Below are 27546 nucleotides of genomic sequence, written 5' to 3' on the forward strand. Positions count from 1 at the left end.
GTAGTTATTTTTAGTGTAGTTATAATTTTGGGTTCTTGCCTATCCATCTCTCTTACTTGGTTTTCTTGTGTTTATGAGTGCAAGTTGGGTGCGGAACTCGGCAAATCGACTAGAAAGAGCAAACCGGTTAGAGACGGCGGAAGACATCGCACGTAATCCAAAACAAGTAGTCATGGTGGAAGAACAAGAGCCGCCCAAGAGTTTGCGTGATCGCTTCTATCCGGCCCGAACCGCACAACCTTCTTGCATTAAATTGCCGATTGTACAGGGCAATAATTTTGAGCTAAAATCGCAATTTATCTCTTTGCTTCCTCATTTTCATGGCCTCCCTTCGGAGGATGCTTATTTATTTTTGCGTGAGTTTGAAGATGTATGTGCTTTGATTAAGTTGCAACAACTTACCGATGATGCGGTAAAGTTGCGGTTTATTACGTTTTCACTCAAGGATGGAGCCAAAAAGTGGCTCTATGGCTTACCAACGAACTCCATCACCACGTGGGAGGAGTTCGCCGTCGCTTTTCTAAAAAAGTTTTTTCCATTACATAAAACTAATAAGCTTAGGAACGATATTTTACAATTCAAACAAAAGCCATTAGAGTCATTTTCTAAGTTTATGGAGAGGTTCAAAGACCTACTCCAAGAGTGTCCTCACCATGGAATTGATTTGTGGCACTTATGCCAAATTGTTTATGAGGGCATAGATTACCAAACAAAGCAACTTCTTGAATCCATGTGTTCTAACGGTTTTACATCTTTCACGGATGAAGCCGCGGTATGGAATTTCTTACTTGATTTGGTGAAAAAAACAAGAGAGTGGGAATCCACTCAAGACGGTGAGAGAGCCACTTCAAGTAAGGAATTTCTAATAAAGGGTGCCGTGGCAAAAGAGGCCCATCTTGATAGCTTAATCAAAAGGCTAGAAGCAATAGTTGTTAAAGGACCTTCACAAGTCAATCAAATTGCACATAGTGTTTCCATGTGTAATTTGTGTTAAGCCACGGACCATGTCATGGAAGAGTATCCAACTCTTGCTAAATTTGGTAATTCTAATGAGAATGTGAGTACTCTTTATGCTAATAATCCTTATTCTAGCACTTATAATCTGGGATGGAGAAATCATCCCAACTTTTCATAGAGTCAAAGTGGGACATCTAATTTCCAAGGCCAAGGCCAATTCGGCCAACCTAGGCCCACCTTCCCTCCCACTTTTGTTCGGCCACCCCCTTCCCCTTCTACTTTTCAAAATCCCATGATTAATAATGTTTCAAATCAGCAACCGCCGGGTTTTCAAAAACAAGGAGAGTCGGCACGCATAACTTCCTTAAAAAAAAGCATAGAACTTCTCACTAGCACTTTCATGACAAGCCAACACAACATGGAGAAGCAAATCTCCCAACTTGCCATGGCGTTGCATGAGAGGGAAAAGGGGAAGATGCCAAGTCAACCCGTTCCTAATCCAAGGAACGTGAATATGAATGTGCATCAAGAGGTACCGCCAAATCAATTGAATGCCATTCAACCAATTTTGCCGCCGCAAGAGCCCTCCAACGAATGTAATTCCATATATGCTTTCAGGAGTGGTAGAGATTACCACAAGGAGAAGGTCAGATCTGAACCTTCTATAGATATACAAGATACATCCAAAGAGGTAAGAAAAGACTCCCCTCCAACAGGCTCGATTGCGGAACCCAAACATGTAAGTGAAGAGCAGGCTGTTTCTCCACCTGAAAATGAGTATGTGCCTAAAGCTCATTTTCCAAGGAGACTTGCTAATAATAAGAAGGTGGATGCCATGGATAAAATTTTAAATGTGTTTAAACAAGTGCAAATTAACATTCCTTTATTAGATGCGATTTCTCAGGTTCCTACTTATGCCAAAGTGTTGAAAGATTTGTGCACACAAAAGCGCACAACTAATGTGCCCAAGAAAGCTTTCTTGGCCGCAAATATAAGTTTTATCTTGTCTCAACAAATGGTGGCTAAGTATAAGGATCCAGGATGTCCTACTATTTCTTACACTATTGGTAACACAAATATTGAACATGCTCTTTTGGATTTGGGTGCAAGTGTAAATCTCTTGCCTTTTTCTGTATTTAAGCAACTAGGATTAGGAGACCTCAAACTAACCACCATCACTCTTCAATTGGCGGATAGATCAATTAAAACACATAAAGGAATGGTTGAGGATGTGTTAGTTAAAGTAGGTGATTTTTTATTTCCCGTAGATTTTGTTGTGTTAGATACCGAGCCTGTTGCTAATATTAAGGATCAAATTCCTATCATCCTTGGTAGGCCGTTCCTTGCCACTAGCAACGCTCTAATTAATTGTAGAAATGGATTAATGAAATTGTCTTTTGGAAACACATCGGTTGATTTTAATGTCTTTAGATTGGGTAAGCAACCAAATTTTCATGAAGAAATCAATATGTTGCATTCCTTTCCTGACGATATTGTTTCAAATTTTGAAATTGATTTTGATGCAGGATTCCAAGAATGCTTGGACGAACTAGGAAATGATGGAGATGATTTCTTTTCAAAAGCTTTTGTCATCCAAAACGTGGAGCCTGTTGGACCACTCGCAACATCTCTTCCAAAGACATCAATCGAAGAAGCGCCACAGTTGGAGTTGAAGCCCTTGCCTTCTCATTTACGTTATGCATTTTTGGGTGATAATTGTACTTTGCCTGTAATAATTGCTGCGGACCTAACCTCCACTCAAGAAGAGGAACTCATTAAATTGCTAAAAGATAACAAGGAAGCCATAGCTTGGACAATGGCCGACATCAAAGGAATTAGCCATTCGATTGTGCAACATCACATTCATCTCATCGATGGTGCTAAACCTTCAAGGGAACATCAAAGAAGGGCTAATCCTGTGATGAAGGAAGCCATCCAAAAAGAAATTTTAAAATGGTTAGATAATGGGATCATTTATCCCATCTCGGATAGCCAATGGGTGAGTCCTGTCCAAGTAGTGCCTAAAAAGTCGAGAGTTACCGTTATACAATCCGCCACCAATGAACTTATTCCTACTCGTATTCAAACAGGGTGGCGGGTTTGTATTGACTACCGAAAGCTTAATGTCGCTACTTGGAAGGATCACTTTCCTTTGCCTTTTATTGATCAAATGTTAGAAAGGATAGCGGGTCATGAGTATTATTGCTTTCTTGATGGATATTCCGGTTACAACCAAATTCCCATAGCTCCTGAAGATCAAGAGAAAACGACATTCACATGCCCATTTGGAACGTTTGCTTATATACGCATGCCTTTTGGGTTATGCAATGCACCGACAACTTTTCAAAGATCATGATGAGTGATGAGTATCTTTTCTGATATGGTGGAGACCTTCTTAGAGGTTTTTATGGATAATTTTTCTATTCATGGCTCCACCTATGCCGAATGTTTACATCACTTAAAATTGGTCTTAGAAAGGAGTAGAGATAAGAACCTTGTCCTCAATTGGGAAAAGTGTCATTTTATGGTAAAAGAGGGCATCATTCTAGGACATGTGATTTCTAAAGAGGGAATTAAGGTTGATAAAGCCAAGGTGGATCTCATTGTCCATCTTCCACCGCCCAAAAGTGTGAATGATATTCGATCATTTTTGGGCCATGCGGGCTTTTACCGGCGTTTTATAAAAGATTTTTCTAAAATTGCTAGGCCTCTAACCAACTTGTTAGCAAAAGATCAAAAATTTGAGTTTTCCAAAGAATGCTTCAATTCTTTTGAGTGTTTGAAAAAAGAGCTAACTGCGGCTCCCATCATTCAAGCACCTAATTGGACCGAACCGTTTGAAATTATGTGTGATGCTTCCGACTTTGCAATAGGAGCCGTGTTGGGTCAAAGATTCAATAAATTACCGCATGTAATCTATTATGCAAGTAGGACTCTCAATGATGCACAACTCAACTACACCACTACCGAGAAAGAATTTCTAGCGGTTGTGTTTGCATTAGAGAAGTTTCGGTCCTACTTGATTGGATCGCATGTGATAATTTATACCGACCATTCGGCAATCAAGTATCTTGTTGGAAAGAAGGATACTAAAGGTCGCCTCATTCTGTGAGTTTTACTTCTTCAAGAGTTTAATTTGGAGATTAGAGATAAAAAGGGTACGGAAAACTTGGTTGCTGATCACTTGTCTAGACTTCCTAATGCAAAGAATGACGAATGTCCAATTAATGAAAACTTCCCTTATGAGCAATTATTTGCTATTTCTAGTGAGCCATGGTATGCGGATATTGTGAATTACTTGGTTACAGGTGCTACACCGGATCATTGGTCCAACCAAGACAAATACTGGTTTCACTCACAGGTAAAGTATTTCTTTTGGGAAGATCCCTATTTGTTCAAAACTTGTTCGGATCAGATTGTCCGATGATGTGTGCCCGATTATGAGCACCAATCGATTCTATCTTTTTGCCATGATCAAGCCTGTGGTGGCTACTTTAGTGCAAAGAAAACCGCGCACAAAGTTTTACAATGTGGTTTCTATTGGCCAAGTATTTTTAGGGATGCTTTTGATTTTTGTAAGGCATGTAGATCTTGTCAGTCGTTAGGAAGAGTTACAAAGCGAAATATGATGCCTCTCAACCCGATCTTAGTGGTAGAAATCTTCGATGTGTGGGGTATTGATTTTATGGGTCCGTTTCCCAACTCTTTTGAAAACTCGTATAATTTGTTAGGTGTAGATTACGTGTCAAAATGGATTGAAGCCATTGCTTGGAAATCCAATGACCACAAGGTGGTGGTAAAGTTTCTTCAAGAAAACATTTTTTCGCGCTTCGGTACACTTCGTGCAATCATTAGTGATAGGGGTAAACACTTTTGTAATAGACCGTTTGAAGCTCTTATGAAGAAATATGGTATTACTAGTAAGTTGGCCACCCCTTATCATCCTCAAACGAGTGGTCAAGGAGAGGTTTCAAATAGGCAAATTAAGCAAATTTTGGAGAAGACAGTGAATCCAAACATCAAAGATTGGTCCATTAGATTAATGGATGCCTTGTGGGCTCATAGGACGGCATTCAAGACTGATCTTGGTCAGTCTCCTTACCGCCTTGTGTATGGCAAAGCTTGTCACCTCCCGGTTGAATTGGACCATAAAGCTTTTTGGGCTATTAAGAAACTAAACTTTGATTTGTCTTCTGTAGGTGTTCAAAGGCGATTACAACTTTCTGAATTGGAGGAGTTGCGCAATGAAGCGTACGAGAATGGAAAGATCTATAAAGAGAAGACAAAAGCTTTTCATGACAAACATATTTTGAGAAAATCGTTTCAAGAGGGCGAAAAAGTGCTTCTCTACAATTCAAGATTGCATATCTTTCCAGGTAAGTTAAGGTCCCGTTGGGATGGACCATATGTGGTTAACAAAGATTTTTCCCATGGTGCGGTCGAGGTTCTAAATCCCAGCAATGGTGAGATTTTTAAAGTTAATGGTCAAAGATTAAAGCCGTTTATTGAGTTGTCAAAGCCGGATATGGAAGAGGTCATGAATCTCCATGAACCTTCCTATTCGAATCATGCCTAAACAAATACGGTACGTACCCTCCTTTCTATGTTTAGTCCTCATATTTTTCTTTCTATTTTTAACGCATTGAGGACAATGCATAATTCAAGTATGGGGGGTAGCTTTTAGAAACTTTCCTTCTCTAGTCTTTTCTATAATTTAAAGTTAGAAAGTTTCTTTTCCTTTCGTTTTTGGTATTTCTCTCAAATTAAAAAGAACTTGGTATTCTTAGAAAGAAAGTTGTTTTCCTATTTTAAGAAATAAAGTTAGTGGATATTTTAATTTTGGAATCTGAAAAAATTAAAAAGAATACTTTTTTTTCTTAGTTTTGTTTTCTTTTGGAATCTTTCTTTTAAAAAGAATTTGAATAAGAAATAGAAATAGAAACTTGCTTTTTATATGGTATGGTTAAAAAGGAAAGAAAGGTTGAAACAAAAAAAAGAAAGAATTATTTTTAGAAAGTTGGCTTCTTAATTATAGTTTTGATTTGTAGCATTTTTTACTTGAGCTATTAAGTCTGAAGGGTTTTATACCCAGTTCCTTAAAGCCAACTGGCTTGAGAGCAACTGACTGAAAACTCCATACATGGGTCAATTAGAAAGCTTAATAAATCAAAGCATTTCACATAATCAAAGGTAAAACTTGAACTCATATGCATCAATGTCTATGATATATGCAAATCAAAAGATTAGTCGGACACTGCTTAGTAGCCTGGGTGTCTGGTGCATGCCCTGCATGTCATTCACGCCAAAAGCGGTAGATGATTACAAAAAGTGAGTTCTATTATAAGAAAGTATGGGAAAAGTGAAAAGTATGGTGGGCCATATAAATTTGCAAATTTTCTACGAAGTTTCCGAATCAAATTTCTATTATGGTATGATTACACTAGAAGCAAATTTAAGGGAGAAGAGGAGGACAAATTCAAAAGAGGATTCCTTGATTAAAATATTTTTCTAATTTTTCCAACTTGGGATAGGATGCAAAGTTTTAGTATGGGGGTATTCTTGTTCGTCTATTTTGAGCAATTTATCAAAGAAACAGGATTAGAAATTTTTGGCTTTACTCCATAGTGGGATTTGAAAAGAAAAGTTTATTTTCAGAATTTTGTGTGCATATTCACTGCAAACACTCACGAGACACAACTCATCCATTAGGGTAACCTAGGGGTTTAAAGGCTTGTTGCACGTGCTAAGTGCAATCGTGATTCCTACGAAAGTGAGTTAGGATTTTATTTTGTTCCTATTTTTCTTTATTTTCTTCTTGTTTGCTTGAGGACAAGCAAATCTCAAGTATGGGGGAATCTGATGAGCACATTTATGTGTGAATTGTAGGTAGGAAATGATTATCTTTTTACTTTTAGAGCAGTGCTATTTGATGTGTTTTCCTTGTTTTTGATGTTTCAGGGTTATTTCGGACTTTTCAAGGAAAATGGAGCTAAAATAATGAAATTCCAAGGAAATAGCATCAATGGCCAAGATCATCCCTTTGAGAAATTATAACCCACTAAATGAAGAGCTAGGATCAGCCCATAAAAGAAAGTATTTGGGAACAATTCACAATATTGCAGCCCAATAAAGGGAGTCAAGCCTATCAAATGTACGATCAAGATCATTCAATGAAAAAGATAATTTGGAGCAACTTAGTGATGCACTGGCTGAAGAAATGAATGGTTCAGATTATTCTATGAAGAGGGTTTGAGGTGCCACCTACTTACTTTGTTGAGCCCACCAAATAGACAGTTGGGTCCATCTTATGGGAAATAATTGAGAGAGCCCAACCAATTTACATTGTGGCCGGTTCAAATGGACAGTTAGGTTCATCCTATAGAAATGATTTTTGGGCGCACCACACTGTGTGAGCACAAGTGGGATTGTCTGTCCCCATTTATGAAGACCCACCTCATAGATGGTTCGGATCATCATTTAGGATATGACCCTCCTACATTGTGGTCTGATAAGTTAACTGTCAAGATCAATTTTGGGGATAAATTTGGAACAGCCCACACAACGGACAGCTTGGATTACGCATAGAGGATTTACATCGAGGCCTAATCAAGTGAACGGTTTAGATCTATCATGGTGTGGTCTAGATCATTTTAATTTTGGGTGCAACCAAAGTACACCATGGCCCATTTAAGTGGACGGTTTAGATCAACTTGTGGGAGTGGAAAAAGAGGCAAGGCCATTTAAGTGGACGGTTTGTACCCCATAAAATGAACGGTTTGGATTATCCCATGATGTCCACTTCTCACTCTCTTTCTTATTTTAAAGTGGGCCCAGTTAAGTGAATTACATCTCTTTGGAGTAGAATTTTCGTCCAATATATGAGTGGGTCCCACCCATATATGGCCACCCATTTTGGCGTGAATTACATGAGTAAAAAATTATTTTTAGATCTGTTGGTTTCTTTCTTTGCATGGATTGGATGATGAATTAGAAAGTTAACATACATGTGCATGCGTGGTAAGCAAGAAAGAGAATGGCATATTAAAATGGACAGTGACAGCAAGGATTTTTTTTATAGAATTTTAACATAAATGACATCTTGCCATTCTACCATACATGCTCATTCACGTCCAGCAATGCATGCCTATGTCAGTTTGCAAGTTTTGAGGCAATATATAAGTGGGTCCCATGTTTCCAAAACAAAACAGCAGCCCTCTCACGTTTTTGTTAGAAAATACCATTTTATAATTGTTATTCCATATATAAATGGGACCCACTTGCTAACTTGGCTTGCTACTACGTTTTGGGTTTGTAGAAAGAATAGTAGGTTTATAAATTGCAATTATCTATCATAGAAAGTGGATCCCATTTGCTATTTTATTACTCTCATAACTTTTGGTAATGTATTAATATATTTATTTTGTGTTGTAGCAAAATTCCATCCACTCTCCGACGTTGAAAATTTAAAAAGGAACATACAACTTACCAAAACATGAGTGCCAAGTTGCTGAAATTTCAAAGAAAAGAAGACAAAGTTGGTACAATTACCAACAAATACTGCAATTTCAAAAAAATTCCAACTACAGGTGGTGATTTTCCAAAAATGAAAGACACTTGCCAAGTTTGTGAACTTCTTTGGGGGTTGAAATTAGAAGGGGAAAAAAGCTACAAATAAAAAAAGAAAAAAAGACATTACTCTCACTCTTGTACTCTTTCTCTCTACTTCTCCACCATTCTCAAGCTCTCTCTCTCTCTTAGGTTTTCTTGTTCTTTTTCATGCTCTTTTTCTTTTCTACTCAACCAAGGATCAATCATCCACCGTTCATTCCAAGGTGACACCAAAGTTGGAGGAGAAAAAGACTAAGTTTTATTTAAATTTTGTTATTTATTTTAAGTTCAATTTGATGTAATTTTGTTTAAATTCAAGTTAGTGAAGAAGTAATTTGCTTTTGTTTCATTTCTTTTCAAGTTCTATATGGCAATTCTTGTCCCATCTATCTCTTTTATTTTTTTTATTTTTTTCAGTTCTTCATGAATAACTAAATCCTAATTACTTAGGGTTTAGTTGAAGCCATGGGGAAGGAGAAATACTTATAATTAAATCAATTTACTCAATTAAAAAATTGTATAGGATTTAGTGTTTGGAAAATCCCAATCATTCATGCCATTGGCTTTCCCCTTTCGTATGAATGATTGTTGATTAACAAATACAAAGTTCTATATAATCAATGTAAATTGGAGAGTGAATTTGATTAATTACTTATAAGGAATGACATCCCTTTGATCTTATTCCTTATTGACTAGTTAATCGAATTTTCAACCCAATTCAAGAGTTGTTTTAATTAATCAATCTAATTCAAACCCATGGTGGATTCTAATCCTAAGTAATCTTTTATATTGAATTAAGGTTTTTACACTATTCCAAATTACTTTTGCAATTTTCCAATTAACTTAGGCCCTAAGAATTTTGGTTTTCTAATTAAATTAGATAAGTAGTTAAAAGAGATCATTAGAACCTTGGTACACTTTGCCTAAATTAGGATCTTAGTTAAATTTGATTGTTAGATTGCTTAGAATATACGCTTAAATATAGTGTTGGCTCCGAGGTCAAGTCCACGAAAATCCTGAGTCCATTCCAGGCAACATTATATCATAGCTAGTATTCTAATCGGTACAAGAATAGGATTGACAACTAGATTTCTCTTCCCTGAGTTCGACCCGTATTTACACTATCCGTGCACTTGTGGTTATTTAATATCTCTAACAGAACTCTTGTCTCTGGGGAGCATACCCAAGACTTTAAGCCAAAGTGCCACACCTGTACGGGTTAGTCTTGGGATAATATAGCAGGGTCCCACTATCCCATATTTAGGAATGAAGACATCACTTTAACTTCACTTTACCAGTATAGACGTTAATTTAACTGCATGCTATGGATACTAAGAAGCTATGAAAACTTTTCAGACAGTGTCATAATGTACCATGCATTTTTAGTTAATTATGCTTTCTGTGACTTTAAGTTGTCTCAAGGACATGTAGATCTGATTTTAGAATTTTTATTTATTCTAATATGTAGTAATCATCCCTCAGGCTGGAATCGGAGGAGGCAAAAACTTTGTCGGATATGAAGCCGAGGTCCATTAGAGTTTCAAATGAGATGGAGCTCTCCTCTCTAAATTGATAATACCTTGTGTAATTTCCTGTAATTTACTCAAATAAAAGGAAAAAGAAGGTAATTAGACTTCCTTTTGTCACATTATTTCATTATTTTTCTTATGCAAGGTCTAGCAATATCTTATTTCATACAGATAGAGGCAGCAAGTACAAGCACTTGCTTAGGCATTAATAGCCTTGAAAGTGGGTACTAGAAAGAGAGGAATTTTTTTGTGAATTGTGATCCCTACTGCCTCGGTCATATTCACATCCTCCCTTTTAACTTTCTGCAGCAACTCCCAGTCGAAACAGTGCAGAAGATTTGCCAGGGCCAGTTCAATTACAGGTATTGCAAACTGGAGCCCTAGGCAGCCCCTCCTCCCAATCCCAAATGGTATGAACTCGAAATCTTGTCCTCTGTAATCTATTGGATTGTCTATAAATCTCTCTGGCAAAAACTCTTCAGGGCTCTCCCAATATTTCCTATCCATACCGATGGTCGTTGCATTAACCAATACCCTCGTTTTTACAGGAATCTCGTATCCTCCAACGATGCACTTCTCCGTTGTTTCCCTTGGTAATAGTAAAGGAGCTGGAGGATGCAATCTCAGGGATTCTTTAACAACTACTTGTAAGTAGTTTAGTTGGTGAAGATCGCTTTCTTGAACCATTTCTTTCGTGCCGATAATCCTTCTCACTTCATCTTGTGCTATCTTCATCGCTCTTGGGTTCCTTATGAGCTCTGCCATCGTCCATACCAGCGAAGATGAAGATGTATCGATTCCGGCAATGAATAGATCCTGTATCACCCAAAATCATCAGTTCATGGTGCTATTTAGAAACTCGGACCTTTTCAAACAACCAATTACTCCAAAAGCTTAAGCTATTGCAGATGGTGCTATTTAATCTTTTTTATAATTCTACACTCCACATTACCCTCACCCTCAAGTGTGGCCCTTTTTTCTTAGGGTTAGCCTACATGTGGCACATGTGGCCCCTCTTTTTGAGTTGGGCATTGCATGTCGATTTTTAATATCAAGGAGTTTTGAATCCAATACGTTTGCTTAGATAACATGTTAAACGACCAATTACTCCAAAAACTTAAGCCGTTGGAGATGGCATTATTTAATCATTTATACTTTAACAAACTTACCAAGGACTTGCCTCGTCAGCCGAGTGACTCAACTCAATTGGATCAAATGGGCTTTTCAAGTCTCCTTATGAGTATGGGCGGAAGGTATGGCATGTGCTAAACAAGAAAAATATGGCTCGTCTATCACCAACATAAGGTTCTCAACCTTATGTTGGTGGTAGAAAACAATGCTAATTCGGGAGAAAACCTTATGTTGATGAGTCACTGAACCCCATTCACTAGATTCTTTATCACCATGACCTTCAATTTATCCATGCTAATATGACCCAATCTAGCATGCCAAATTGAAGCGCCATCATTTGTACTCATTTTATCAACATACAAAGTTGAAGCCGATAAAACAAATAAATCTTTAACTCTCTTACCGGAATAGACAACATCCGCCTTCAAGCTTGAAATATTCCGAAGAAATTTCACCTCGTTAGGCCCGAACAAAACATAATTTCCCGCATCAACCACATTTGCGACCGAGAAAATATTCTTCTTCATACCGAGAACATGAAACACACTCTTAAGTGTAATAGGATCCTCATGTGCACCACCAATGGTAATAACCTCTTCTTTCTCTACCGGGTGTATAGTGTTGTCCGCCGTGATAATAGCATCGTTGCCTTCATATTTTCAGAACTTTGAGAATTTGGATTTATCGCCAGTAAGATGATGCCCACAACCAGAATCGACAATCCAATCATCCTCAAAATTGATGGATGCCAAAGCACCCACCGTAGTAGTTTCCGCCATGAAACATCTACCCCAATCTTCTTCATTTTTTCGGTCATCAACATTTTCGGCTACATTACCATCCTTCAATTTCACACGGCAATTCTTTTGTATATGCCCAAGTTTACCACATCGGTAACACTTGATACCCTTTCGGTTTCCATTACCCATAACGGATGATCCTCCTTCATCTCCACCTTTACTTGGAAATTTTTTCTTCTCTTTATATTCGTTGAAAGGCTTCTTGTTGCTTGAAAATAATGCTTCTCCTTCACTCCCGGATATTGAACAACCCGCCATTTGTCTAGCTAAAGACTCCTGTGAAGCAAGAAGATTCTCAAACTCCACCAAAGAAGGTTGTCGATCCCACCCTTGAATCGACGTAATATAAGGAATATACTCTCTTTTCAACCCACGAATAATATGCCACTTCATTCGTGCCTCCAAAATAGGTTCTTCCGGATCCAATAGAGAAATCTCCGAACAAAGATTCTTAATCTTCAAAAAGAATTGAGAAATAGAGAGACAACCTTGTGTAGTATTTGCCAACTCATTCTCCAACATTTGTAGACGAGCCATATTTTTCTTGTTTAGCAATCCATCAAGTGTAATCCAAATCTCACTTACCGATTTACACCCAATGATGTGCTCAAACAAGTCATGCGAAATAGACCGCTTCAAAAGAAATTCGGCCTTAGCATTCTTCATCCTCCATGCCTTCAAGCCATCACCATTTTCTTGTGTATCTTCCGGAGCAACATTTGCATCTCCACAAACAACATCCCATAAATCTTCTCCCACAAGATAAGACTCCATACATGTTCTCCATATCTTATAATTTGATTGATTTAGCAACTCAATGCCGAGTCCACTAACCCTTCCACTCATATCCATCTTCAAAGCACCGATTGAACTTCTTCACCAAGGATATCTTGACAAGCACCAACTACTACCCTTGTGGCTTTGGTACCATATCGAGAAAGACGGATTTCACACACCGAAAAATCCTCTTCTCAAATAGTGAAACCAAAGTTTACACTAGCCCAAGAACAACAACCAAAGTAGAAGAAGAACAATGCCCAAAAAAGATGTGCTTCAATATATGAGAGAAGAACAAAACATACAAGATAAAGAACACAAAAAGAAGAAAGCTTCAAGAGGAAAGCTTGCACACAAGAGAGCTTCAATGGAGGTCTAGGTTGTGGAGAATCTCTACCAAAATGAAGGTTGATGAGAATAGGCTTGGTCAAGGAAAGTAAAGAGAAGACAACTTAGGTAACTGGTAGTGGGTATGGGAAAGTGGTGTCTTAAACGCTGAGGGAAGTAGTGGGTTTGGAGTTCCAAGTAAAGGTTTGAATTTGAAATAGGTAGGTAGTGGGAAAGGATGGAGCAAACATGTGCAAGCTAGGCAAAAAGACCAACATTCCCATGGACACAAAAGTAAATATTTGCCCTCACAACGACACTCAAAATATAAATAAAATAAAGCTACCCAAAAAATACACTTTAAAATTTAACACTCCCCCTTAAAGTGATTTTTTGGAAACTACTCCAAGCTTATCCCGAAGTAGCTCAAATGGTCCTTTGGAAAGCGACTTAGTAAAGATGTGGGGAATGTTCTCTTTGCTCCTCACTTCCGCTACACCAATTGTACCATCTAGCACCTTTTCACGAATGAAATGATGCTCGATCTCAATATGCTTTGTTCTTGCATGACAAACCGGGTTTGTGGCAAGTTTGAGTGCACTTTGGTTGTCACCAAGAATAGTCGTCGCCTTGTGAATAGGTAAATGAACATCTTCAATCAACCGTCGCAACCAAACACATTCTTGAGACGCCAGAGCGGCGGCCTTATATTCCGCTTCCGTTCTTGAAAGAGACACCGAGTCTTGTTTCTTACTACACCAAGAAATACCCGCCGATCCACACAAAAACCATGAACTGATGATTTTGGGTGATACAGGATCTGTTCATTGCCGGAATCGATACATCTTCATCTTCGCTGGTATGGACGATGGTAGAGCTCATAAGGAACCCAAGAGCGATGAAGATAGCACAAGATGAAGTGAGAAGGATTATCGGCACAAAAGAAATGGTTCAAGAAAGCGATCTTCACCAACTAAACTACTTACAAGTAGTTGTGAAAGAATCCCTGAGATTGCATCCTCCAGCTCCTTTACTATTACCAAGGGAAACAACTGAGAAGTGCATCGTTGGAGGATACGAGATTCCTGCAAAAACGAGGGTATTGGTTAATGCAACGGCCATCGGTATGGATAGGAAATATTGGGAGAGCCCTGAAGAGTTTTTGCCAGAGAGATTTATAGACAATCCAATAGATTACAGAGGACAAGATTTCGAGTTCATACCATTTGGGATTGGGAGGAGGGGCTGCCCAGGGCTCCAGTTCGCAATACCTGTAATTGAACTGGTCTTGGCAAATCTTCTGCACTGTTTCGACTGGGAGTTGCTGCAGAAAGTTAAAAGGAAGGATGTGAATATGACCGAGGCAGTAGGGATCACAATTCACGAAAAAATTCCTCTCTTTCTAGTACCCACTTTCAAGGCTATTAATGCCTAAGCAAGTGCTTGTACTTGCTGCCTCTATCTGTATGAAATAAGATATTGCTAGACCTTGCATAAGAAAAATAATGAAATAATGTGACAAAAGGAAGTCTAATTACCTATTTGAGTAAATTACAGGAAATTACACAAGGTATTATCAATTTAGAGAAGGAGAGCTCCATCTCATTTGAAACTTAATGGACCTCGGCTTCGTATCCGACAAAGTTTTTGCCTCCTCCGATTCCAGCCTGAGGGATGATTACTACATATTAGAATAAAAAAAATTCTAAAATCAGATCTACATGTCCTTGAGACAACTTAAAGTCACAGAAAGCATAATTAACTAAAAATGCATGGTACATTATGACACTGTCTGAAAAGTTTTCATAGCTTCTTAGTATCCATAGCATGCAGTTAAATTAACATCTATACTCGTAAAGTGAAGTTAAAGTCATGTCTTCATTCCTAAATATGGGATAATGGGACCCTGCTATATTATCCCAAGACTAACCCGTACAGGTGTGGCTCTTTGGCTTAAAGTCTTGGGTATGCTCCCCAGAGACGAGAGTTCGAATCCCCCTGGGCTTGCCCGATGCTCGTGGTTTACGGGTGATTGCGCGCATCCGGAGGGAATTAGTCCCACTCTACAAAGTGGGGTGGGGACACCCTACGTCATAAAATAAAATAAAAAAAATAAATAAATAAATAAAATTTGAGGGTTAGAGAACCACGAAAGAACGCCTGGAGAACTGTCCAATTCGAGTGTACAGTACGCCTAAAGAAAGCTACCGGGGTTTGTCACTACAAGAAATCCTTCCTCTGTTTCTTCCTAAATGGATTATTTGATGGGTTTTAGATTCCATCGGTGTTTGAAAGGTAATTTCTGCTGGTACATAAGGTGATAGTATAAGATAACAAGAGGGTACAGCATTCCAAGAAGTGAATGGCAAAGAAAAACTGTGAACTTATTACGTTGAAGTTAAAGATTGCCCCTCTTCAGATATTTGAACATAAGTAACATTGGAATCGAATAAATCACCTCAAAAACTCTACTTTTTGGTAATTTAGCATAAAATACCAGGCTGCTCAATTTGTACATGGGTATAGGACAAAAAATTAGAAAAATCTAAAATCTACTCTTCCAACTCCCATTTTCAAGCAAAGAATCTTAGAAAGATCTTCCTACATCAATTAGCGAAGTTGCTCATATGCTCTCTATTGTAGGTGGCTGTTGAAAAAATATAATAGGACAAAAGAAGAACAATTACGAAGAAAAATAAAGAAATATAAAAGAAATCCCCCCCCCTCTCCCCTCACTTCAAACATTGGCCATCACAAATATATATAAGTGTTACCATTAATAATGTATGTTTCACCTAGTTGCAGACCATAGTATCAAATATTTTTTAATGGGAAATACTATTAAAGTGGAAAGACCGAGGTGGTCAAAAGTACAACAGAAGCAAAGAAATTAAGAGACAAACATCATCACTCTTAGTGGATAGAAAAGGATGAAACTAGGAAATCTTGAGTGAGATGGGGGGCAAATCAAAGAGCTCCAATCCTTGCCTATTAACTCCATCCTGAGCAAGTTTGTCAGCTTTACTATTAGCAGACTTCCATGCGTGATGGAAACGCACCCTATGACCCTCAATGTGGTCATGAATTTCTTCGATGGTGTAAATACCCAAAAATACCCCCCATTAAAATTTCATCCCCCCTTTAATAAGAGGGGCGTTTTTGCCAGTCAGAATTTGGTTTTGATTAAGGCTTTTTAAGAAAGCCTATAAATTCATCGCTTTGTGGCTAAAACAAACCCTAAACTTTTTGTTCAGCCATAGAGAAAGAAATCAGAGAAAGAGAAGGAGAAGAGCAAGGAGATTGCGATTTCGGAGTCCAAGCTGCGAATCAAGGTAAGAACTATGAACTATGAAGAATTTGGATATTTAGAAACCCTAAAACAAGGGTTTGATAAGTAAAAGAAGGGAATTGTGTTTAATACGGGTTAGAAATAAGAATCTTTGAGTTGATCTTGAGTTTCTTGGATCCAATATTGTTTTACGATTCCAACGAACTCAAAATCAATTGTTAAGAAATTCGAATTAAGAAATTAGAGACTTTGACCTAGATTTTGATTATTCTATTAGTTATCGTTCGTTTGAATTTGGAGAGTGAAATCAGATTTGGCGGATTCCTCTTGTCAATACGAATCCATAGGATCTGACCTCGTGCAATTTGGAGTCCGATTGAATCAGATATGAATTTTTGAAGTGTTGAGAAAATCGGAATAAAATTTGGAATTCTGTCAGAAAAACCCAGCCCGCACTTCGGATGCTCGACTTAGGGTGTTTGGGTGTCCGAAGGAGCCATTCGGGAGTCCTGTCCGGGAGTCCGAATGTGAAGGGATTTGAAACCAAAGAGTTGGATTTTGGAAAAAGTTTCAGAGACGCCCGAAGGGGGCGTCCGAGTGGGTGTCTCGGCGTCAGAAGACCTTGGTTCGGGCGTCTGAACCAGTCTGAATTTGAAATTTTGTTTTGAATTTTTGACTTCGATCCGTTGGCTTTTGGGTTACTTTTTGGGGCCCTTATTTGTTACTTATGTTCTGTTCAGATTAGAATATTGAAATCTAAAAGGATTCAAGGAAGGAAATGAACATCATTGAGGAACGTAATAACGTACTACTTTGGGTATTTCATAAACCCTACGCACCTTGAATTGATATCGACTTTGGAACCTCGTATTATACCTTTGAACCTCTGAAATAGCTTTAGGTCTAGTATGCCTGTTTTTGTTTCACCTATTTAGTGTGATCCTATTACTATTCTAAACCTTTGAAATAACTGTTTTGAACTTTGAACCTTTGAAAACTATCAGTTTGAACTTTGAATAATTGGAACCATTTGAATATGAACCTCTGAACCTATTTCTGAAACCCTGCCATATGGGGGTAGTACAATTGGCGATTCTGAAACCCACCATAGGGGTAGTACACTGGGAGTTCTAGCCCGTCAGTAGGATAAAATGTTGGCCCTGTCGACTTGTATCTGAACTTTGAGGACTTAGTTCCAACACCGAGGATTGTCGGTGTAAACAATAACATGTCTTCTGGACCATGTAGATTATTCTAAAGTGTATTTGAATTCTGAAAATCTTTGACTTTGACCAGAACTTAGATATTGAATTGCTTTATTGCACCTTTAATTCAGTACCATATTTGACATGCACTTATATCTACTTTGTGCCTATTATTTTAGTTGAGACCTCAGTATTCAGCTTTGACTATGTTATCTGACCCCTATTGAGCCTTGGCATGCTTAGATCTGTACTTAGAGTAGTGCTTTATTATGTACTGAGCTTTTCAGCTGACTATGGTTATATAACATTTTTTAGGTCTTGACCCTCGTGAGGTTAACGAGGGATAGGACGCTTAGCTTTGGAACTGGACTTTGGCTTGGAGACTAGTTAGTTATTTTCTATTCATTAGGAAGTGAGTACTTTGAATAAGATATAAAGACCTTATTATATTATTTTGTTTTGACTTAGAGGAGAGCTGAGATTTGATTTGACTGTGTTGGGTTCGCAATTATTGAGACTTTAATATTTTAGTTATGGAATGCGAGGTTTACTTATGTTATTGCTTGTAGTCTTGTACATTTGTGGGACTTGTCTTGCAGGTGTACGGCGCTGTCATGTCCTACGCCAGGGTGGGGGTTTGGGGCCTGACAGAAAAGTGGTATCAGAGCCTAGGCTTTAGGTCCTAGGTAGAATCATTTGAACAAAGGACTTTGATTGTGAGAATTGGGGATTTAGGTAAGGAGCAATTAGGAAACGCTTGATGGGTTTGTGTGTTTCGGGGATGCCTGATAACACATAAATCAGTCATGCGATCATGGCCCAATTATAAATTCAAATGCATCTGGGGACGCTTGGGAGGCATGAGAGTTTGTAATTGGGTAAGAATCATGAGAAATATAAGTGATAGATACTAGCTCCAAATGGGAATGTTTTGTATTAGTATACAATATATGTATGTAACTATATTGTAGACAGTATTCTGATTAAGAGTTTTATTGGATTTAGGATTATGGCAACTCGAGGAGGACGGGGAACTCTAGTGAACCATACTAGAGCCCTCCATGACATTATTGGAGGAGATCAAAATGTGGCTCAAGAAGAGCAAGAGATTCAGGAAAATCAGGACCAAGGGATTCAGGAAGAACAAATTGTTCAGTACCCTCCGAATCTGGGAGGTCAAGCACTGAATGAGAATCCTGAGGCACCCCCCTTCAAGATAATATTGAACAAGAAAGGACTGAGATGAGAAATTTCATGAGAGCCATGATTGGATTGGCAAATCAACAGCGTAACAACCTCTGCAACAGCAACCGCAAGTTCAAGGACCACCAGTGGTAGGACAGCCGCACTAAGTGTTTGGAATTTCTGAATTTATGAGGCTTTCACCAAAAGTTTTTAAGGAAACGACTACGGCAGCTGGTTGGAGAATGTTGAAAAGGCCTTTCAGGCAATGAACTGCAATAGAAATGAAGATAGGGATAAATATGCTACCTATATGTTGGAAGGGAGAGCCATTCATTGGTGGAAAGGAATTCAGAGAAAGTATGAGCACCATCAGGGACCTTTCACTTGGGTGATGTTTCGTACCGAGTTTCTTATAAGATTCTTTCCTCCTAGTACTTTGTACCATATGCATTAGGAGTTCACCCAGTTGGTGCAAGGAGATATGACTGTGGAAGATTATGAAGCGGAATTTGATAGGCTAGCACGCTTTGTACCTTCTTTGGTACATGACGATGAAGCAAAGAGGAATAAATTTGAATTTGGCTTAGCTATGTATCTGAAGAAGGGGATAGCTGGATCTACTGTCCCGGAATCCTATGAAGATTTGGTGGAAAGGGCGAAGAAACTTGAAGCACTTCATCAGGAAGAAAGAGCCTATGCTCTAGCTAATCAGAAGAAAAGAAATAGAGAAAGTGAAATCAAAGGAGGACAAATTCCTAGGGGATCAGCCCCGAATCAGCAAGCAGCCAAACCTCCTGCTTTTAAAGAGCCTAGAGGAAAGCAAGGAAATCTTGGGGGCTATCAGAATAAGTCAGCACTGAATAGATCAGTTGCGCCGAAATGTGAATGTTGTGGGAAGAACCACCCTACTGAGACTTGGAGATGAAATACTGGGGCTTATTTTCGATGTGGCGAGGTAGGCCATAGAATCGCAGAGTGTCCTCATCCAGCGGGCGATGCCCAATCAGTTCAGGGGACGCCTACGGTTCGAGCTCAGACAGTTCAGGCTCAGACTATTCAGAGCAGAGCTGCACCAGTTAATTCTCAAGGGCAGCAAAGGACCGACAGGCCTCGTGTTCTGGCACGAGCTTACGCTCTCACTCATCAGGACGCTCAGGTCGCTGGCACAGTAGTATCAGGTACTCTACCTATAGCATCCTCTTATGGTTATGCATTATTTGATTCTGGTGCGGCACACTCGTTTGTTTCATCTACTGTTGCTGCACTACATTGTTTGCCTACTTCACCTCCTGATTATGATATGTATATTAGCACTCCAGTATGAAAGGAAATTTTGGCTAACCGAATTAGTAAGATGTGTCCTATTAGTGTTGGAAATAGGAAATTGTTAGCAGATCTTATCTTGCTTGAGTGGTGTGACTTTGATGTGATTTTGGAGATCGACTGGTTGTCAACCCATTATGCTTTGGTAGACTGTAACAAGAAGGTAGTAAATTTTGAAATCCCGGGAGAGGAGAAGTTTCGTTTTGAAGGGAGGGGAGCTCACTCGACTCCTATAGTTTGTCTGCAATGCAAGCTTGTCGACTTCTTAGACAAGGTTGCGAAGCTTTCTTGGCATCAGTAGTTGAGGTTAATGATAATGATATGAAGATTGAGAATATCCCTGTAGTTAAGGAGTTTATAGATGTATTTTCTGAAGTCCTTCCAGGTCTAGAAGTTGAGTTTACTGTTCATTTAGTTCCTGGAACGACGCCTATCTCTAAGGCCCCGTATCGTATGACACCTTTGGAAATGAAAGAATTGAAAAATCAGTTGAAGGAACTGTTAGAGAAGGGTTTTGTGCGACCCAGTCTTTCACCCTGGGGAGCACCAGTTTTGTTCGTTAAGAAGAAATATGGAAGTATGAGGTTATGCATAGATTACAGAGAATTGAACAAAGTCACCATAAAGAACAAATATCCGCTTCCACAGATAGATGATTTGTTTGATCAATTGCAAGGGGCATTGTGTTTTCAAAGATCGACCTTCGACCGGGTTATCATCAATTGAGAATCAAATCAGAACATGTTCCAAAGACGGCCTTCCGAACTCGGTATGACCATTATGAGTTTCAGGTCATGCCGTTTGGATTAACAAATGCCCCAGCAGCTTTTATGGACCTGATGAACAGAATATTCAGACCATTATTGGATCAGTTCGTGGTTGTATTGATTGAAGATATTCTGGTATATTCTAAAAGTCGGTCTGACCACGAGCATAATCTAAGAGTTGTCTTAGAGACCTTAAGAAAAGAGAAGCTATATGGAAAATTGAAGAAGTGTGAATTCTGGCTCAACTCAATCTCCTTTTTGGGTCATGTGGTCTCGAAAGACGGAGTATCTGTAGACCCAAAGAAGATTGAGACGGTAATGTTGTGGAATAGACAGAATAATGTTCCTGAAATTCGTAGTTTTCTAGGTTTGGCGAGATACTACCGCCGTTTTGTTGAGGACTTTTCGTGTATAGCTGCCCCTTAGACCCGTTTGACACGGAAGGGGACAAAATTTGTTTGGTCTGAGGATTGCGAAAAGAGCTTTCAGGAATTAAAACAAAGGCTAGTTTCTGCTCCCATCCTAACTCTACCTGTTAGTGGAATGGGATTTGAAATTTACAGTGATGCCTCGAAGAAAGGCTTAGGGTGTGTGTTAATGCAGAATGGAAAAGTGATTGCGTATGCATCACGCCAGTTGAGACCTTATGAAGTGAACTACTCGACCCATGATTTGAAATTGGCAGCCGTCTTGATTGCTTTGAAAATTTGGAGGCATTATCTGTATGGAGAACCTAGTGAAATTTTTACTGATCATAAAAGTCTGAAATATATTTTTACTCAGAAATAACTCAACATGTGACAGAGGCGTTGGTTAGAACTATTGAAGGACTACGACTTAACCATAAGTTATCACCCCGGAAAGGCTAACGTGGTAGCTGATGCTTTAAGTCGGAAGTTGAAACTGACAACTTTGATTACTTCTCAGAAGTATATTTTGGAAGACCTCCGAAGAGCAGAAATAGAAATTCGTGGTCCCAACATTGGGGTACTGATGGCAGCACTCCAAGTTCAGTCCACATTGCAAGAAAGAATCTGGATAGCCCAGGAATCTGACTCAGAACTTTGTAAAATCAGAAATAAGTTAGAAGAAGGATCTGAATCTGAATTTCGAATTCACAATGATGGTACCTTAATGTTTGGTAAACGCATTTGTGTTTCGAATGACTCTGTTTTGAAAAATGAAATTTTGAAGAAGCGCACAGTTCGCGTTATTCTGTACACCCTGGAGGTATGAAAATGTATAAGGACTTGAAAGGAAATTTCTGGTGGAATAACATGAAGAGGGAAATAGCTCAGTATGTATCTCAGTGCCTAACTTGTCAGGTGATTAAGACAGAACATCAGAGACCACCCTGAATACTGCAACCACTTCCTATCCCAGAATGAAAGTGGGAGGAAGTTATGATGGACTTTGTGTCGGCTTTACCTCGTCCTCTCAGGCAATGATTCCGCGTGGGTAATTGTGGATAGATTGACAAAGACAGCTCATTTTATACCCCTTAGAACAGTCCTAACACCCGAAAGGTTGGCCAGATTATATGTCGATCAGATAGTTAAGTATCATGGTGTGCCTAAAGTCATTACATCTGATAGAGACACCTGATTTATGTCTCAGTTCTCGAATATCTTACATTTAGCAATGGGATCTTCCCTTAAGTTCAGTACTGCTTTTCATCCTCAGACAGATGGACAATCCAAAAGGATCATCCAGATTTTAGAAGATATGCTCAGGGCTTGTGTTATGGATTTGAAAGGATCTTGGGATGATCATCTTCCCTCGATTGAATTCTCTTACAATAACTGTTATCAGGCCAGTATTCAGATGGCACCTTTGAGGCCCTCTATGGGAGGAGATGTAGATCACCTATATGTTGGGATGATGTACGTGAGAGAAGACTCTTAGGACCAGATTTGGTTCAGCAAGCAGTGGATAAAATCCAATTGATTAGAGAGCATCTTTGCGCTGCACAAAGCCGATAGAAGAGCTATGCAGATGTCAGACGAAGAGAATTTGAATTTCAGATCGGAGATAAGGTGCTTTTGAAAGTACCACCCATCAAGGGAGTGATGTGGTTCAGGATTAGAGGAAAACTCAGCCCAAGGTTTGTGGGACCTTATGAAATATTAGCAAAGATTGGAAAAGTGGCTTCTCGACTGGCCTTACCTCCATTGTTGTCTGAAGTGCACATTGTGTTTCATGTACTATGTTACGAAAGTACGTATCAGATTCGAACCATGTGATTAAATTGGAACCTCTGAATCTAAGAGAAGATTTCTCATTTGAAGAACAACCTGTCCGAATTGTGGATCGTAAGGACCAGGTTCTCAGACGAAGGACTATTCCATATGTGAAAGTTCAGTAGCAGAATCACTCTGAATGTGAAGCCACCTGGGAGCTGGAGGAGAAAATGAGATCAAAATATCCGTTCCTACTTGAAAAATCAGGTACGCGATAAGTAAATTTCGAGGACGAAATTTTTCTAAGGAGGGTAGAATGTAAATACCCAAAAATACCCCCCATTAAAATTTTGTCCCCCCTTTAATAAGAGGGGCGTTTTTGCCAGTTAGAATTTGGTTTTGATTAGGGCTTCTTAAGAAAACTTATAAATTCATCGCTTTGTGGCTAAACCAAATCCTAAACGTTTTGTTCAGCCCTAGAGAAAGAAATCAGAGAAAGAGAAGGAGAAGAGCAAGGAGATCGAGATTTCAGAGTCGAATCCGCGAATTAAGGTAAGAACTATGAACTACGAAGAATTTGGATATTTAGAAATCCTAGAATAAGGGTTTGATAAGTAAAAGAAGGGAATTGTGTTTAATATGAGTTAGAAATAAGAATCTTTGGGTCGATCTTGAGTTTCTTGGGTCCGATATTGTTCTACAATGCCAACGAACTCAAAATCAATTGTTAAGAAATTCGAATTAAGAAATTAGAGACTTTGACCTAGATTTTGATTATTCTATCAGTTATCGTTCGTTTGAATTCGGAGTGTGAAATCAGATTTGGCTAATTTCTCTCGTCGATACGAATCCATCGGATCCGACCTCGCACAATTTGGAGTCCGATTGAACCAGATATGAATTTTTGAAGTGTTGAGAAAATCGGAATAAAATCTGGAATTCCGTCAGAAAAACCCAGCCTGCACTTCGGACGCCCGACTTAGGGTGTTCGGGTGTCTGAAGGGGCCATTCGGGCGTCCGGTCCGGGAGTTCGAATGTGAAGGGATTTGAACCCCGAGAGTTGGATTTTGGAAAAATATTTAGTGAATGCCCGAAGGGGGCGTCCAAAGACCTTGGGTCGGGCATCCGAACTCGCCTGAATTTGAAAATTTATTTTGAATTTTTGACTTCGATTCGTTGGCTTTTGGGTTACTTTTTGGGGCCCTTATTTGTTACTTATGTTCTATTCATATTAGAATATTGAAATCTAAAAGGATTCAAGGAAGGAAACGAACATCATTGAGGTATGTAATAACGTATTACTTTGGGTATTTCATAAACCCTATGCACCTTGAATTGATATCGACTTTGGAACCTCGTATTGATACCTTTGAACCTCTGAAATAGCTTTAGGTCTAGTATGCCTATTTTTGTTTCACCTATGTAGTGTGATCGTGTTACTATTCTAAACCTTTGAAATAACTGTTCTAAACTTTGAACCTTTGAAAACTATCAGTTTGAACTTTAAATAATTGGAACCATTTGAATAGGAACCTCTGAACCTACTTCTGAACACTTCTGTGGAAGCTTGGGTATTTCTGAAACCCTGCCATATGGGGGTAGTACCAACACGCTTGGAGATTTCTGTGACATTATCTGTGTTTGATTTTTTTCCCGTCACTCCTCTTCATAGGAGGCTCACTGCTGCCATCTGCCACGCCCCAAACCCCTACCCTAGGCGTAGGACATGACAATGCCGTATACTTGCAAGACAAGTCCCACAAATGTACAAGGCTACAAGCAATAACAGAAGTAAACCTGGCATTCCATAACTAAAATATTAGAGTCTTAATAATTGCGGACCCAACACAGTCAATAGGGGTCAGATAACAGAGTCAAAGCTGAATACTGATGTGTCAACTGAAATAATAGGCACAAAGTAGATATAAGTGCATGTCAAATATGGTACTGAATTAAAGGTGGAATAAAGCAATTCAATATCTAAGTTCTGGTGAAAGTCAAAGATTTTTAGAATTCAAATATACTTCAGAATCATCGGCATGGTCCAGATCATAATCAAGAGGTGAAGTAGGCAAACAATGTAGTGCATCAAAAGTAGATGAAACATACAAGTGTGTCGCACCAGAATCAAATAATGCATAACCATAAGAGGATGCTATAGGCAGAGTACCTGAACTACGAATGAAGGAATTTGACTCTTCTCCTCTAGAATAGGATTTTCAAACTCATGTCTCTTTTAGGGGTGACTCTAGATGAAGAGGAAGTGGAAGAGGAAGAGGAAGGAATTCTTTCCGTGGAAGAGGGAGAAATGGTGGAGGAAGAAATCAAGAAAATGAAAAAGATGAAAGTGGTCCTTCTACAAGAGGAAGAGGGAGAGGAAGACCTCTATCCCAAATTCAATGTTATAATTGCAAGAAATATGGTCATACCATGAAGTATTGTAAAAAGAAGTTGGCGGAAGAATCTAGTTTTATGCATGAGAAGGATGAAAGTAAAGAAGATGACACACTTTTTCTTGCTTGTAATGTGCAAGAAGTGGCCTTTGATGAGCGTGGTATCTTGATAGTGGTTGTAGTAACCACATGACCGGCAACATAGGCGTGTTTGTAAAGTTGGATGAATCTCTCCAAAGTGAAGTACGAACGGGTGATGACAAGAGGCTTTCCATAAGGGGAAGTGGTGATATTCTTGTTCAAACAAAGAAAGGCGTCAAGCGCATCTCCAATGTTTTCTTTGTTTCGGTCTAAAGCACAATCTCTTGAGTGTTGGGAAACTTCTATTGGAAATGTCTAAAATACCCCCGAAGTGCAAGACTAAGAGAAAATCTTGAAAGATCTAAATTTAGCAGGTTTCCCAAATCTTACGAAATTACTCCTAATCCATCTGTCGTACCTTCGAGATGGTTTTGGATATATGAGAAATGATTGAAACATCCATAAGATGATGAAAATGTGGAAGCCCCATGAGTTTCTAAAAATAGTAGCTTTTTCAAAATTCATGTAATCGCTCAAGATCTCTCGGACACAGCTTGGGGTTCAAACGGGACACATCCGGAATGACCAAAATACCCCTGTAGTGCAAAATGGGCAAAAATGAGGGAAACCCTGAAAATTCTAAAAATAGCAGGTTTTTTCACTTGCTTGGAAACTTGATTTTACATCTTCCGGAGGCCAAAGGAACCCCTAAGAGACCTTCAGGATCGCGAATCAACTTCAAAACTCCCATAATGAGGTGAAATCTACCCTAAAATACATGGATGCCTAATCTAATGCTGAATACAGACTCAAGACTCGATGATACTACCGAATCTTTCGCTTTTGAAGTGTAGCAAAATGGGGGTGTCTACAATTGGTAAAATGGATCCCTTTGATGGAAAAAGTATGTTGGAACTGACGACAAGTATTTTTGTAGGAACGAGTTCCGACAGCATTCACCGCCGGTGAGACATAGCGTGTCTTTGGAACCACAATGTTCTATGCTATTATATGGACTAAGCCTATGACTCTGAGGTGTTATTGTTCATTATGTGACTCACTTTTGATACCTTTTATCTTTGCTAGAATTTGATATGTGAACCTTTGAATATTCTGACTGTGTCCAGTGATCTAGTTTGACTTCAGTATACCTATGTCTTAACTAAGCTTGTGAAATCCCCAATGTTCGCTGGTGGAGCATGTGACTGTGTAATTCATTTCTTGCTATGATAGTATATTGGTCCATTTCTATGACCTCTTATTCTCTTGGCATGTTTAGACCCAGTTAAAGTGATACATTATTACTTTACTGAGCGTTAGTTCACCTGTGGATTAAATTTTACAAATCCTAAGAGTTGATTCTTGTGAAGATTCGGAGAAGGACCAAAGTCTTGCTTATTTGGAGATTTAGTTGCACTGGTTTATTTTCGTAGAGTGAGTATTCAATCTATTATTGTTTAGATACATTAATATTTTATTTTTGAATTTTGGATGTGAGTGAGATTTATATCATTTATTTTAATTCATGTAAGAGCTTTGATACTATGGATAATGCCAAGAGTGTGTTCGAATTATTTTTGCTTAGCCTTGCTGATGCAGCCTCTATCCATGTGAGAGACAAGCTAGACCATCCCACCGCTTTAAGAAGATTAGCCCGCATTCAAGACCAATACAAGGCCCAAGCTCAACTTGAATCCACCAACAATACAAGCCAGCTGTAGCCTAAGATCATGGACACACCAATTCGGGCTTGACCCAGTTGCATTCCCGTCATAATAATTCTTGTCGTTTTTCAAGCACGTTTTTGAACCTTTATATGGATGAATCATGGAAAATGGTATATAATAAGTTGTAGATATTTGAATTCTCTTTCTATCGGATATTTATGATCTTCATTTGGACAAGTGGTTGAAAAGTTAAGTCCATTTTAGTAGACTATGTCTGTAGGTCTTTGACTAGTCAATGTGTTTTGAGTTCCTACGCTATTAATGATG

At 38.8% G+C, this 27546-nt stretch overlaps 2 protein-coding genes and 1 non-coding gene across 3 annotated transcripts; 2 read left to right on the forward strand and 1 right to left on the reverse strand.

Moving 5' to 3' along the window:
* Positions 1 to 553: 553 nt before the first annotated feature.
* Positions 554 to 660, reverse strand: LOC143853563 (small nucleolar RNA R71). Its single transcript, XR_013237180.1, has one exon. It is a non-coding gene; the product is annotated as a small nucleolar RNA R71 (small nucleolar RNA).
* A 13002-nt stretch (positions 661 to 13662) lies between these two features.
* Positions 13663 to 18869, forward strand: LOC143852420 (cytochrome P450 71A9-like). The gene is made up of 4 exons (XM_077361800.1): positions 13663 to 13707; positions 13947 to 14495; positions 18223 to 18281; positions 18629 to 18869. Exons 1-4 carry the CDS (start codon positions 13663 to 13665, stop codon positions 18867 to 18869), a joined length of 894 nt encoding a protein of 297 aa, XP_077217915.1.
* A 2056-nt stretch (positions 18870 to 20925) lies between these two features.
* Positions 20926 to 22803, forward strand: LOC143852421 (uncharacterized). Its single transcript, XM_077361801.1, has 3 exons — positions 20926 to 21213; positions 21703 to 22128; positions 22516 to 22803. Exons 1-3 carry the CDS (start codon positions 20926 to 20928, stop codon positions 22801 to 22803), a joined length of 1002 nt encoding a protein of 333 aa, XP_077217916.1.
* The last annotated feature ends 4743 nt before the right edge of the window (positions 22804 to 27546 follow it).

The sequence above is a fragment of the Tasmannia lanceolata genome, unplaced genomic scaffold (genome assembly GCF_043159265.1).
Source record: "Tasmannia lanceolata isolate RefF3 unplaced genomic scaffold, GAP_Taslan_0.1 ptg000019l, whole genome shotgun sequence".
NCBI lineage: Eukaryota > Viridiplantae > Streptophyta > Magnoliopsida > Canellales > Winteraceae > Tasmannia > Tasmannia lanceolata.

What these genes read in the sequence shown, in the direction of transcription:
- LOC143852420 (XM_077361800.1), top strand. Translation starts at nt 13,663, where the DNA reads ATGATGCTCGATCTCAATATGCTTTGTTCTTGCATGACAAACCGG. An exon ending in GTTCTTGCATGACAAACCGG is followed by an intron (nt 13,708 to 13,946) that starts GTTTGTGGCAAG and finishes TGGGTGATACAG; the next exon opens with GATCTGTTCATTGCCGGAAT. An exon ending in ATGTGAATATGACCGAGGCA is followed by an intron (nt 14,496 to 18,222) that starts GTAGGGATCACA and finishes CTTGTCTTGCAG; the next exon opens with GTGTACGGCGCTGTCATGTC.
- LOC143852421 (XM_077361801.1), top strand. Translation starts at nt 20,926, where the DNA reads ATGCCGTTTGGATTAACAAATGCCCCAGCAGCTTTTATGGACCTGATG. An exon ending in ACCCAAAGAAGATTGAGACG is followed by an intron (nt 21,214 to 21,702) that starts GTAATGTTGTGG and finishes AACATGTGACAG; the next exon opens with AGGCGTTGGTTAGAACTATT. An exon ending in TTATTCTGTACACCCTGGAG is followed by an intron (nt 22,129 to 22,515) that starts GTATGAAAATGT and finishes TTTATGTCTCAG; the next exon opens with TTCTCGAATATCTTACATTT.